The sequence below is a fragment of the Quercus lobata genome, chromosome 9 (assembly GCF_001633185.2).
Source record: "Quercus lobata isolate SW786 chromosome 9, ValleyOak3.0 Primary Assembly, whole genome shotgun sequence".
Taxonomy (NCBI): Eukaryota; Viridiplantae; Streptophyta; class Magnoliopsida; order Fagales; family Fagaceae; genus Quercus; species Quercus lobata.
The window spans coordinates 48,584,178-48,598,283 of NC_044912.1; the positions used below are offsets into that span (position 1 = coordinate 48,584,178).

Here is a 14,106-nt window from a genome sequence, read left to right on the forward strand (position 1 = left end):
TGCACAAGTGTAATCTGCACCTAAATTTCTATAGGCTTTCCAAGAGAAACCGACGCCCTCATCAAAAGATTCAATCACAGAATAGCTAATCGGCTTCAAACTAGACCAACGAAAAGCAAGCGGAAAATCGGATTCAAACCTTCCACAAAAATCGGTAATCACTTTCAGACATTTCTGGTACTTCTCTCTGGCAAACCAAGCGGGTTTACACTTTGTCAAGTACTGAGCACAACGCTCAAACAACAGCTGTTGAAGTATGGTACAGTGAACAAAAGAGGTAACAATGTGGCAGGACCCAGCCTGACTCTCATCACTACAGAGAATGTCTAATTGAACATTCAAGTGCCCCAGGAACATAGGGGCCAGCGGCAGGCTCACCCCAGCAGATATTTTGATAACCAAACGAAAGTACAAAGACTTTATGGCGTAGTGGGAGTAGGACCCAAAAACAAACTTGCAAAGCCAAAATGCAATAAAAGCCGCACAGCGGGCAGCAACAAAAAACTTAGATGAAGAACTCACCCAGTAGGACAACTTGGCGTTTTCGGCCATCCTTTTCCTCAGTTCAGCCTCAATGGCCTCTTCCTCTAGAGAAAGCTCTAGGGTAGCAGGATCGGCATTGCCAAGAATGGGCAAGAGCAACTAGTTAGCCACATCTTTAAGGGTCACGATGAGTTCGCCGCATGAGAAAAAGAAGGTGTGGGTGGTGGTGCACCATCGTCGGACCAAATGACGGAGGTTATAGAGGTCCCGAAAATTCGACAAGCAGCGAAATGAGACTATAGCCTTCAAGACACCGGCTCGTTGCAACAAACCCATAAAGCCCGTGTCGAAAAGCTCACTGTCAACCCATTCCTTCCAACCCGAGGCTGTGCCGGACCCAAATTCAAAATGAATGGATATGGGAAGCGAGGTACCTTGGCGAATGGACAGATCGGGGATTGAAGATGCTAAAGGAGCCCAAGAGACGTCAGGGTTTCGCCGGTCAAGGGCAATCAATACACGACTCGGTGGCGGCGGTACATAGTCACCAGGGATTTTTGGGAAGTGAGGATTGACTTTGTACCACAGGTTGACTAAAGGAGCGCATTCGCTGTCAGGGTCGCGCTGCGTCTCTTCCTCAGCAGACCATTCCAAATCGGAACGTTCCATCTCCTTGCCCATATCAAGAACGGCGGGAGAATCGGAAGCAATCGCCTTCCCTTTGTGGCGGGAAACGCCTTGGCTTTTCACCGGCGACATGGTGAGGAGGCTTAGACGGAGAAAATGGGTATGGGTGTTTGAAAAGAAGAAGGAGAGTAAGAGACGGAGAGTGTGTGTTCTGGAAAAAGAAAGAGTTTGTGATTAAAGTACAGAAAGATTCTTCCTTAAATACCCAAGTCATTAATAACAGCACGAAAGAAGGTGACGGATCAGCCATCAGAATGGGATGAAATTAATGAAGCGGTGGCTCTGTTTCAAAAATAACTGCCAAACTGGGAAATTCGAAGAGACAACCCTGTTTGCGGCAGGAAGGAAAATATATATATATATATATATATATATATATATGTATAAGAAGGGGTCCACAGCTTAAAAAAGACCCGCAAAAAAGAGAAGAAGAAAAAAGATGAGAGAATGGCAGAAATGCCTTTTTATTCACATATAAATCGCAGGAACGTTTCATATGTTCAGGGGGCTAAATGTTGAGGGCCATTTGTGGAAGTCCAGGCAAACAGAAAGAAATCTCAATAATGAAAGCAACAAAGAATTGACAAAATAGATAGCAAAAACCCATTAGGCCCAATCGGCATGAATAATGGATCATAGGCCCAATAAATAAATAAATGGGTCTTGAAGAGGCAAGCGGGCTCAAAGAAACCGGAAAAGAAAGAAATAGCATCTCATGGGCAGTGTATGAGGTAGAAAAGTGAGAAAGGACCACCGTAGGCCTAAGGCAATGCAAACTAAGAGAGTAAAGGGTTTATGACAGGCCCATGAACCCCAAAGATAAGAATAAAATTATTGGGCCGGGGAAGCCCAATGAAGTTAGTAAAAAACCAATGGGAGTGTGGAATTAGCAAACGGGCTATGAATGCCCAAAGGAAAGCCCAAAGGGACATAGAAGCCCATAAGTAAAAGCAAAACAGTGCCCATGACAGGCCACTGAGAAAAGGGATAAATGGCTGGCCCAAAAGAGGTCTAGCAGGATTAAGTTATTACGGTAGGAATAACAGTCCAACGTTGCAAGAAATAAAGAAAATCAAGAGTGGACCAAAGAAATGTAAGGCCCATCATCAGACAAAGCCCAGCTCTTAAATGGAGCGGGAAACCAAAGAAAAGCTCACATGAAAGGTCAGAAAACACAAACGGAGAGCCTCCATATCATGACAGACGCATGAGTAGCAGGCAGACTCTTGGATATATCTGAAAGGAAAGCACGCACAAGGCCTAGGCACCACCAGCCTGTACCCAGCCAATATAGGACGTGGTGGGGCCATGTGTAACACCCCACCCTAATTGCCTAACTAAATTATGTGTTTATATGCATGTCATTATTTTAATTACTTTTAAGTGCATGGAACTTTGATTTTGTGATATTATAGAACATATATGTTATTTTAATGTGTTGGATATAACTTTATAAAATTAAGGATATATATATGTGTGTGTATTGTGATATTATTCTTTGTAGGTAAGTGTGAATGCAAAGAAAAAAGTAAGTGTGAATGCAAAGATTATATATATATATATATATATATATATATATATAAGTGTGAATGCAAGAAATTGGAACAAGTGGATGTGATATTTGTTTCTCCCTAGCCATACACGTACCCAAGCCCCAAAAGTCCCCTTACTTTTCTGATTTTCTTGGCTGCTTCTGAAGTCCAGCAGCTGCTTTTCTTCTCTCTCCATTTCCCCTTTCTTTGTTCTTTCTTCTTCCCCCTTACACGGCAACATCTCTCCCCTCCTTTCTCACCAAGAATTCTAGTTTCTTTGAAGAAGAAATTAGACATTTAACCCTAAGATTTTATCTTCAAAGTGTGTGGGTAAGTAAGTTAAACCTTATCTGATTTTGTGTTTTTGGATAGTAAAACTTGTTTGCTTATTTTCCCTCTCTGTTCTCTACTCTGTTTCTGGAAGTTGAATTGGTGATTCTGTTTTAGTTACTTGAAATATTGATGATATTTTGGTCTATTGAATGCTTATTAGGGTATTTTAATATGTATACAATAGGTATAAAAATATCCAAATGAAATTAAGACCTATTGCTATTTGTTGATGATTTTGTAAGAATATGTACTGAAGCTGACTCTGTGACAGATTTGTTGTTCACTAAAAGAAAATTCTGTATTAAATTGTATTTTGTGAGTTAGGATGCAAGGAGTAGTTTGTATGAATTCTAAGACACATATTGTTGTTATAGAAGTGGTCTCACAGTATTTGGATGAACATAAAATTATTGGTTTAATTTGAAAGTTGCAAGAAATTCTGTCAGGACAGATTTGAGTTTACTGTCTTGTGTGATTTTTAGTAAATCATGGGTTAATGCTTTGACTCCGAAATTTTTATGGTTACTGCTGGACATACAGGGGGGTAGTCCTGTAAAATTTCATCACAATTGGAGGTGTGTAGACAGCCCGTTTGTATTTTACAAATGGAGCATACGTGGCTGTAAAGAGCAGTGAACAATATATGCTACACCTAACTTTGTGGATTTAATTCTCAAGTTAGGTTGTATGTTTTGAGCTATAATTTTATACACTCATCCTTTGGTGTGTTTGAAGCATATATAAATTTTATGGATTGGTTTTTCTGTGGTTTGGCTGCAAAATGTGTTTGATGATTGTATTATATGTTTTGGGGAACTTTATGTGATGGGAATTAGGATTTTCTTGAGTTTGAGAGTTAGGTGGTGATTTAGGTATAAGTTTATATGTTAGGAAGAGTTTGTCCATAATAAGTTTTGGTTCTTTTCGTTTAGGTGGCGAGAACGAGAACACGGATACTTGAGCTCCTCGCGTACAATCTCTCGCGCCTTTTGTTTTCAGGTAAGGGACTTGTGACATGTGCTTTTGATAAGTATAAAAGAATTATTTAGAAAAATATTATGTATTAAAGCTCTTAACTAGAGATATTACGTATATGCATGATTTAAGTAAAATACGTGTTCGTGAGTTATTCAATATTACATACATAATAGTTTTAGCATATTGATGCTATGATATATGTCACGAACATATTATTTAAAAACGAAGTGGATATGCTACTTTGTGAAACATTTATGTATAAGCAAAGTTGACAGAAAAATGTAGTTTCGAGTTATTCCATTGTTGTGTTCTGAACTCAGCCAGTAGGGGTTATAGTACTGGCATTTCCATGGAAATTCTGATTGGCCATTAAAAGTGGGACTGGCTCTGCTGTACCCGCCCTTGTTGGTAACAGCCAACTTGTGGAGGATGTCAACCTACCCCCATGGTTGAAAGTATGTATTATGATATGATTCCGGAATTACCTGACATTGTGGGGAATGTTGGATGCCCGGCACTCTGTGCTGGAAGCCTCCCAAAGTAGTGACAGACTTACAATTGGTTTAACTAATATGTATTATAAACGAGGTATAAAGCTATTTGGGAAATTATAAGAAAGGTATATTGAATGTGTTATAAATTTGATGAGAAGTTATGATAAAGTATTTGATAATCTGTTCAAAGATAAGATTACTGAACTTATATTTAAGTTCCTTATTGTGTCATTTTGTTTATTATATGAAAGAAAAATGAAGCATTCTCATCTGAAAGTTCTTAAATTATTTTTAAGAACAATATGAACAGTATGAAGGTTATTTTATTAAATTTGGCATATCCATAAACTATTCGATTTACATGCATTCTTATTAAAGGCCCATGGAGCTTTAAAACCTTACTGGGCTTCGCAGCTCACCCTATTATATTTCAGTGCACAGGTTCTTCCTGGAAGCAGCGAGAGTATTAGAGGTGGCAAGGATTCTGTGTTTTCTCGTTTTGTTAGAATGTAGAGTTTTGTTTTATAGCAGTTAGCTCTTTTGTTGTATAGAAGGAATCAAGATGTACTTGATCCTTTGAGCACAGATGTAATTCGGTACTGTAGTTTGTTTTGAACCCCAGTTGTATGTCTTTGGGGTTAGGTTTGTAATAAGAGTTTTGCTAAACGTTTAGCTATGTAAATTTTGACTTGAATACCTTAAGTTTCAGCCTGGTGGAATTTTTCCAAGTTTGAAGGAAATGAAATTTTCAGGGTTGCCATCATTTTTGTATATATTGGCTTTTATGCAAGAATATAAGCAGGAATTCAAGAAAACAATTCTTGATATGTACCTTCAGTTTAGGTTGGTTCGTGTTAATATTGAGATAAACTTGATATTAACATGCCGGTCATGCTCTAAACTTTGAAAGACAGGTTTGGGTCGTGACACCATGGGCCAGAGATAAGAGGTAAAGGAGGTATGGTTTGGTGGTGGGGAGAAGGGAAAAGATCTATTTTGCGACTCCTGCTTAAGCCCTTTTGGGAGGTACGTCCTGTTGGGATGACAGACCACCCAAAAGAGGCAAGTTTAAGGGGGAACTGTTGGGTGCATGCCTTGAGAGTATAGAGAGAAAGTATTTATACCGTGGCAGGAAAGAAGTGTTACGGTAGACTGAAGAACGAAACAAACCTGCCTTTGTCTGGCAAGGGTGAATATCACACAGACTTGGTGGTCGACAAGTACGCCCAGACCAGACAAAGACGGTTAAGGGGCAAAGTGGTAAAATATTGGTCATGGTAGACGCTATAAAAGGGGCCTTGCTGTGCCCTGAAAAAGGGATCGAAAAACAGAGGATTTATGGAGTAAAAAGAAAAACAGAGTAAAAAGAAGAGAAAAAAGATAAGAAAGAAAAGAGAGAAGAAAAGAGAGAGAATTAAGAAAGAATGAGAGGTAATACAGTGGGCATGCACCGGTAGATCGATTTCCCTCTCTCCCCCTTCAAATCTTACTCTCTTCCAAAACGTAAAGAAGGACTCCTTTTTTGGGCAATAACCATTCAGGTCCGACTCCCTCAAAACCATTAATCTCCACGGCAGGATCCTTTCCTGGGAGATTATTTGCATTGAGAAGAGACATTCTCCCTTCTTTGGCTTTGCTTCGGCAGACTAAACTTAAAACTTGATTTATGCCCATTTGATTTGTTCGTATTATTTTCTTCACTTTCTTTGTGATTGACATTATCATGACTGTAATCATACTTTATAAGTAGGGATTACATAGCCATTTATTTAAATGGTCAGAATACTCTGTTTTGGTTATTATTATTATATCTGTCTGCCGTAACTCGTCTGAAACAGTTCTGCTTGCCATAAGCTTACTCCTGGCAGACAAGGCATAAGTTTGTGCATAAACCGGCCCAAGTTGAGTTACAATTGGACCAGCCTCAACTCCCTTACTCAGAAACATTCGGGCCCATCACCGAAGAAGGCAGTCCAACCCAACACACCATACACAAAAAAGGCCCCCACAATAGTTAATTTACTATACCTTTCTCCTAAACAACAAGAAGTCTCTCAGCAGTGCTTTCCTTGAGTTTTAGGATATTTAAAACTGAATGGCTCTTTTTTAAGAGTCATGATTATGCCTGCAAAGGATCAATACTGAAAGGTACTGTAAGGGATTTGAAAACTTAATAGGGATTGGCCATATGGAAGTTTTACACATTTTTGGTTCCCTATTTTGGTGGAAAATTTCTCAAACATCATATTGAAGATGAACATGAAACTTGCAACTTGCAAGTCAAGCTCAATAGTGTCTAGTAGAATCCTTTCTCCCACTTGCAAGAATCTATCATACATGAAAATTCTCATGTGTCGAGAAAATCAAACTATAAACAGTAGTCCACTTCTTTCTAAGGTGATATTTAAATGATCACTTTGGTTAATTACTAAACAAAATGAATAAAGACATAAACATCATTTGTGTGCTAACCATCAATGGCTGGTTTTGGCTAAAAACCTATATAAACACACACTTGTGTTGTTGCCTGATATTAAACATGTAAAGGTTCCTTTGAATTCAATTCTTCCCTACTTATTGCTTCATCAGGTCTGTGTCTTTCATAATTGTTGTGCTTCTTTTGCTATAGTTTTCTCTGTAATACCCTATAATTCAAGCCTATGCAAAGGAGCTCTAATCTAACTTGCAATGAGAAAGAAAAACAAGCCCATCTAAGTTTCAAAGCTATTACAAGTCCTTCAAGTAGGCTCCTGTCTTTGTATATTCAAGATTGTTGAAGATGGATTGGAATCTGACTTGACAACGTTGGTGGAAACTGGGTTGAACTCCACTTAGGAATTAATATTCTGCTGATGAATATAGATTGCCATTGGGTGGCAAGATTAATCCTCTTTTTACAGGAGCTAGAACTACTAGATAAATTGAATTAATTATTCTACTGGTGAGTGCATTCCAAGCTATTTTGGTTACTTGGAGTTTAGAAATCTATCACAGCTTTACTTTATTAATCTACAGGAAAATGATAGTCTAGTTTTGGTTTCTCATCTTTCTTCCCCGCAATATTTTTATGCAAGTGGTGTCAACTTTCGAAGGGAAAAAGAAAAAAAGCTTCAGGTAAATCAGCTCCCTTTTATTTTAATATTATGTTTATGGGAGGGTTTCATAGTCTCAACCCCCAATTAGCAGGTATTGTCCGCTTTAGGCTCGATTGGTTCGTGTCCTTCACAGTTTTGCGTAATCCCACATCGGGGAGAGACGCCTCCCACATGTGCCTTATAAGTTTCAGCTCAAGACACATGTGTACCACTACTACTTTTAATGTGGGAGGGTTTTATAGTCTCAGCCCCCAATTAGCAGGTATTGTCCGCTTTAGGCTCGTTTGGTTTGTGGCCTTCATGGTTTTGCTCAATCCCACATCGGGGAGAGATGCCTCCCACGTGTGCCTGATAAGCTTGAGCTCAAGACACATGTGTACCACTACTACACATGCCAACTTCATAACATGCATTGGTCCCTGAAAATTTCAATTTTCTATCACTTGGAAGAGCTTAGTCTTTCTATGAATCTTTTTTTTTTTTTTTTGTAATAGTTATGACAATGGGAGAGGGGGATTTGAACCCTGGATATTTCCGTTGGAAACATCATGAGATATCAATTGAGCTACAAAACTCTTGGCCAATTATTTCAATGGCACAATAGCAATTAGTAATAAACTTTCATACCTGTCCTTAGACTCTAGTACTCTACAATGCCAAGTATTGAGTACCAAACTAAATCTTTGCAACCTTAAACACGTTTTTGTCCAGCAATCAGCTGTCTAAGAAAATCCCAGATTCCTTAGGCCATTTTTGGTATCTTGCATATCTTTCTTTCTATATATGATAAGTTCTTCTATGGTCCCATCCTGAATATCTGGGAAAATTGTTAACCTTGTTGAAATTACATCTTCACACTCTATTGTCATGAATGTAAGCCCCAATGGGGCTCCTACTTTTGAACTCAATGCCATCATAGTGAGTCCACACTTCCTACATGGTTACCAACACAAAAACCTTATGCAGTTAGACATCTCACGGATAGGAATTTCAGACAGTTCTAAACTGGTTCTGGAATTTGGCTATGTACATTAAATTGGTCAATCTCCTTGGGAACAAACTTGATGGCAAATTGGTAATGTATCCAAGGTTTTGCTAAATTCTAAACTTGTTGATTGAGCTCCAAATGTTTCAAAAGTCAGCTACAACAATCATCACCAAATGTTACAGTTTTGAATATTGCTTTTCTAGACCAAGATCCTCATTTTGTGCCAAAACATTATTAGAAATTTGCCTGATAATTCTTGACATATCAGATAAATCTCTATCAAGAGAACTTCATCATTGAAAAATGCATTGGCTATTTTTGACCCAATTAAACTGGGAACAATAACCTTTTAGGTGTGATTCACAATCACGAATCATTGGCTCCCTTATATAAGCTTGAACCCTTGTGCTTGAACAACAATAACTTCTTCATAATTGTACCTTTTTTATTGCAATACACATTGTGGGCTCCTCGATCTAAACTGGAATAGGTTTACAGGGAATTATACCATGCTGGATGATTGAAATGATAGTTGTCCAAAAATATGGCAACTAGCTTCTCTTTTGGTATTGGATTTTTGCCAATTATAGCCTCTGGATTTTTACCAAGGTGTTCCAATGAACTTGAACCTTACATTTACTTATTTTCTCTAGAACTTTTTTTAAGAGTCTTTCATTATTCCATGTTTGTAAGGAGCATATATGGTATACCTTTCAAGTAACTACTGTGTTAGTTTCTACTGAGGTCTTACTAGATTTTGTTTCTTGAAATCATCTCAAAGTCATTTGATGGGAAAGATACCAGAAAAAGCTGAGAACATGATATTGTTGGAATTCCCTGATTAAAAGTGAATTGGTTCCTTGAAATTTTGAGTGAGCTGGTGTTTAAGTGGAAGTCATCATCTTCTACACTCTAGACTTCAAAGATATGTCCTCAATGATAGTAAATCTTCTATGAGATATACTCCCAAACATTATGTCCTTAACAATTTTCTGGTGTTGTTGGCACTGCACTGAAAATGTGATTGAATTCATATCTAACTTTCTACTCAGTGGGTTTTTATTTCAGATATATGCTGAAACTAAAATGGGGGAAACGTTTTCAATTTTCAGTCTAGTTTTGTTGACCGTTGCCATATGAAATATGATTCATTTTGAAATGCAACCTTCATTTAAAAATGATTTGAGAACACTATGCTCTAGAAGGAAATAGACTAGCTAGGCACTATAATGAGTTATTCCTCACATTTGTATCGTAAAATTTTGTACTATAACGCACATGTAACAGGCTATAAGCATACGCTGTGGCAATACAATTGATAATTGTAGGTCCTTGTTGTGCATGCTTCGGAAGGTAGCTCCAGTTCATGCTTTCCAAGATTCCACAAAGATTAGTTTAAATTTGTAGTAGGTCTCATTACCTCCTGAATTTGTTCTAAACTGTGCATGAATAAATTGCTAAGGATTATGATTTTTGCATATGATTTGTACAAACTGTTTATATACGTAGTGGAAAGTCACTTCACTTTGCACCAAAAAGAGTAAAACATTAGGTTATTTGTTTATATCTTATCAGTTTTAAGCAAGTCTTGAAACAACTAGATTTACTTGTCTATTCCTCAAAATGGGCTGCTGCTTTTTTCCCCTTTTTTTCCAGTAAAGGGGATGGCTAAATCCTTGGTAAGGGGGGTGGGGGGTGTGAAGTTTTTGATGTGCTAGCAAACATGACTTTTTTGATAAACAACCTAAAAAGTACTAATCAGTATAGGTGAATACATAGTGTGACATCATACTACAGGTTTAGTATAACCCCATTGAACACTACAGAATAAACAGTTCAAGGGACAAAAACAATGCTCACAGAATGTAATTGTTTTTTCTAGTTGATAGGAAGGGCTAAACATCGAAAGGGTGAAATGACAAACAATTTAAGTGCTCGCCCTTTTATAATGTCAAGGCTCATTTCACTAAGATCTGTTGCTTGCAACTCGACTTGAATGCCATCCAGTTCCCCCTTGAATCTATCCTTGGAGCTAGCATAGACCATCTGACTTCTCACCTTTGATGTATCAGGTGACCTGAAAAACAAGAGAAGTGAACTTTCTTAGGCACCATTACATGCTAAATTGTTTATTGTTTTGGCCTTCAATATAATCGCATGCCTCCAAAGATATGGCCTCAAGCCAAATATAAATTGGAATCCAGTTTCTTCATTGTGTCATTAGCATTTTGAGTACTTTCATTATTACATGGGAAGCAAATTTGCCTGGAGTGTTCTTTGAGTGCTAATCAAGATTTAATACACATGGTACCTTTATTCTTTATTTCAACATGCTACTATGTACACCAAAGGAGAAACAATAATCTTTATGCATATAGACTTATTTGAGGAAAAGTAGAATTACCATGCAATGCAAAAAATCTTGCTTTTCTGGCAATTCTCATCAGTGATGAAATCAAAATCATAGACAGCATAGCGGCACTCATTGGCAGGCAGAGACTCAGTAAAGTCCTCATAGGCTTCATCTGGGCTTCCCAGTTTCTCCACCACCACTTCTTCATCCTCAATCTTGAAAATAATGAACCGGTAATTCCTCTTCGCTTTTAACTCCACAAACTTCAGTTTACATTCATCATGCACAGTCATTCCAGATACTGCATTCACCGAACCCAAAGATTTTATTTTGGAAGATGGAAAGAAAGATATGTATCAATGAAAGAAGGCCTAACAGAAATCATCATGCATATACAATAAGGATAATAGGATTTAGTTGTTTTAGAGGAAAATAATATCAAGAAATGCATAACAGCACTTCGTTTAGTATACTTATGTCATGGTTATTGGACAAAGCATATTATCATTACTAGATTGCTTCACAAACAAGTGGATTTGTTTTGATTGTGGCATTAAGTATAAGAGATGAGGGAAATGTTTGCATCATGGAATACCAATAATTTTTATTCTCTCATGCTGTTTGTGAAGGATGCGATCAGTAAAGTGTACATGTCTAGAATATTCCCAAAATTAAAATAACTGGAAGCAGATGTTTATTTAGGAGAATTACTGAATTAGAGTACATTACAATAATGATAAATAGTGTGCTAGACATATTGGCACAAGTGGCACATTCCTAGAGCTAGTTTCTAGATCTGCTTTGCCTAATTTCTAAAAGTACCCTCTACAATGATGACAGGCATACATACACACATGATAATAGAGAGAGTATTTTTGGATTTGATAAATTACAGGAAAAAATACATGTAATCCAATAAATGAGAATTTATACTGATTCCAAAGTTTTTGGATTAAAACTCTGTTGCTGTTGCATATATTGAAGAAGAAAAAATAATAGTGTTGAAATTAAATAAAAATAGAAAATAAAATAATGTAAACCTAACATCTATCTTTAACATATAGAAAAAGACAAATTATTCAGCTATTTGAAACCATAACTAAGTTGTAAGTGATACAATATTATAGGGGGAAAAAACTGCATAAGAAAAGGACAATTTATTAAGATATGATAGTGGAAAAAATTTACAATCTGATTCAAAATTTCAAGATGCCTTTACTATCAATAAAATGAAATGTAACCATTCATATGTAACAAATGTTTAAAAAATTGTTATACCATTCTTTCTTTTACTTGAATAGTTTAAATTCTCTCTAATTTTATTTTCACATATTATAGAAAGAGCATTGAAAATGAAGACCCTGGTGGGAGAGAGAACAAACATCAAAATTCGAACGTCTAGTCTTTCTTTTGTGTTCTTTGAAAATAAAAGTTGATATCTTACCCCCATAGACGAGCTAAGGTTCATCTAGTTATAAATTATAATAGCTCTCTTTAAAATCTCTTAATAGCGATCACTTTTTAAACTTTCAATGAAAGACATCAAGATTGTGCATGAGATGACTACTTCTAACTTACTTCTAAGGAGGAAGCCGGAGCTGCAAAATTTGGCCTTCAATGTTTAAGGAAAATATTCTCAGTTATTTTCTTAAATCTCAAAGAAATAAATAAAATTACCTTGGTTCTTGACTTTATAAGTTTTTGAATATTTTTTTTCTTTCTTTCTTGAAATTTTCATTAAATGTACCCAATTTTTTTGATACAATAGTAAGTTTACTACCATACATATAGACTTATTTGAGGAAATGTAGAATTACCCTGCAATGAAAAAAAATCTTTGCTTTTCTTGCAATTCTTATCAGTGACGAAATCAAAATCATAGACAGCATATATACACTCTTTGGCAAGCAGCTCATCAAGAAGTCCTCAATTTATTTACTAGTAATTAGTAATATCTCCATAGGTTTCGTTTGGGCTTCTAAGTTTCTCCACCGCCACTTCTTTATGAGTTGGCATCCACGTTAGCAAATTCCATTTGATGTTGCGAAACAGACAACACACATGCCCATGCATTCCTTATTGGGCTCACCAAATTGATCTACTTAAAAGCATGATCATATTTGGGCTTCAAGGCTTTTTTATGAAGCCCACTATTGGCCCATTCATTGAGCCCTCAGACTCAAAAGCCTCACCGTAACCAAGCTATCAACCATGGGAGGAATTGAACCAAGCCATAACCAAGCATTTTTTTTTTTTTTTTTTTTTTTCTTCCCACAGGTTAACTCTCTCCCTTGAAATTCAAAAAGGTCAGCCTATGCCTTGTTTGGTTCCCTAGAAAACTTTGGAACAAACATAGCTAATATAGTCTATAGGGTTCTTTTCTTTTTTTAATCTTAATTCATATATATTTAAAATATTTTCTTGTTCCACTGAAAATTTAACCTTGTTGCATTGAACCCAATAGTGTAGGATATACAAACCCTATGTTAGGTTGCCAAGAAAAATGAGAAAAGGAAAAGATGAGTAAATGTTTGATGTTGTGTTGTATGTGTTTTGGCGGGAGTTTAATCAGTAGTATTGTTGGGTTTTCAATATATTTTAAAATAATTAGATTGTATGAAGCAATGTTTACATTAGATTCATACTTTTCTTGGGGTCATCATCAGCAAGCATGCTAGGTTTCATCTAGGTGTTGAGGGCCATTTGTGAGAGCCCAGGCAGACAGAAAGAAAGTCCAATAATAAGGGCAACAATGAATTGACAAAATAGATAGCAAAAAACCATTAAGCCGAAGCGACAAGAATAATGAATCATAGGCCCAACAAATAAACAAATGGGTCTTGAAGAGGCAAGTGGGCTCAAAGAAGCCCGGAAAGAAAGAAATGGCATCCCATGGGCAGTGTATGAGGTAGAAAAGCGAGAAAAGACTGCCGCAGGCCCAAGGCAATGCAAACTAAGAGAGTAAGGGGTTTATGGCAGGCCCATGTACCCCAATGATGAGAATAAAGCTATTGGGTCAGGGAAGCCCAATGAAGTTCGTAAAAAACCCATAGGAGTGTGAAATTAGCAAATGGGTCAAAGAAGCCCAAAGAAAACAAACGGGCCGTGGATGCCCAAAGGGACATGGGAGCTCATAAGTAAAAGCAAAACAGTGGACATGACA

The 14,106-nt window shown here is 37.0% G+C and overlaps 1 protein-coding gene and 1 long non-coding RNA gene across 4 annotated transcripts; one reads left to right on the forward strand and one right to left on the reverse strand.

Annotated features, from left to right (window-relative positions):
- Nucleotides 1–2,866: 2,866 nt before the first annotated feature.
- Nucleotides 2,867–5,213, forward strand: LOC115960584. 3 transcript variants are annotated; one of them, XR_004085207.1, is made up of 3 exons: nt 2,867–3,036; nt 3,968–4,034; nt 4,942–5,213. It is a non-coding gene; the product is annotated as an uncharacterized LOC115960584 (long non-coding RNA). The 3 variants fall into 3 exon arrangements; XR_004085206.1 differs by having other exon boundaries at nt 2,870–3,032; XR_004085208.1 differs by lacking the exon at nt 2,867–3,036 and adding an exon at nt 3,574–3,758.
- Nucleotides 5,214–8,324: 3,111 nt separating this feature from the next.
- On the reverse strand, nt 8,325–11,257 carry LOC115961912 (actin-depolymerizing factor 7-like). The gene is made up of 3 exons (XM_031080809.1): nt 10,995–11,257; nt 10,515–10,667; nt 8,325–8,535 (listed from the first exon to the last, which is right to left on the reverse strand). Exons 1-3 carry the CDS (start codon nt 11,234–11,236, stop codon nt 8,325–8,327), a joined length of 606 nt encoding a protein of 201 aa, XP_030936669.1. The 5' UTR covers nt 11,237–11,257.
- Nucleotides 11,258–14,106: the final 2,849 nt, after the last annotated feature.

Bases quoted from the DNA above. Each gene is read 5' to 3' on its own strand.
- LOC115961912 (XM_031080809.1), bottom strand. From the start codon at position 11,236: ATGACTGTGCATGATGAATGTAAACTGAAGTTTGTGGAGTTAAAAGCG. The intron at 10,668-10,994 runs GTAATTCTACTT...CTTGTTTTTCAG, and splicing joins AAGATTTTTTGCATTGCATG to GTCACCTGATACATCAAAGG. The intron at 8,536-10,514 runs GTTTGTCATTTC...GTAACCATGTAG, and splicing joins AAAGGGCGAGCACTTAAATT to GAAGTGTGGACTCACTATGA.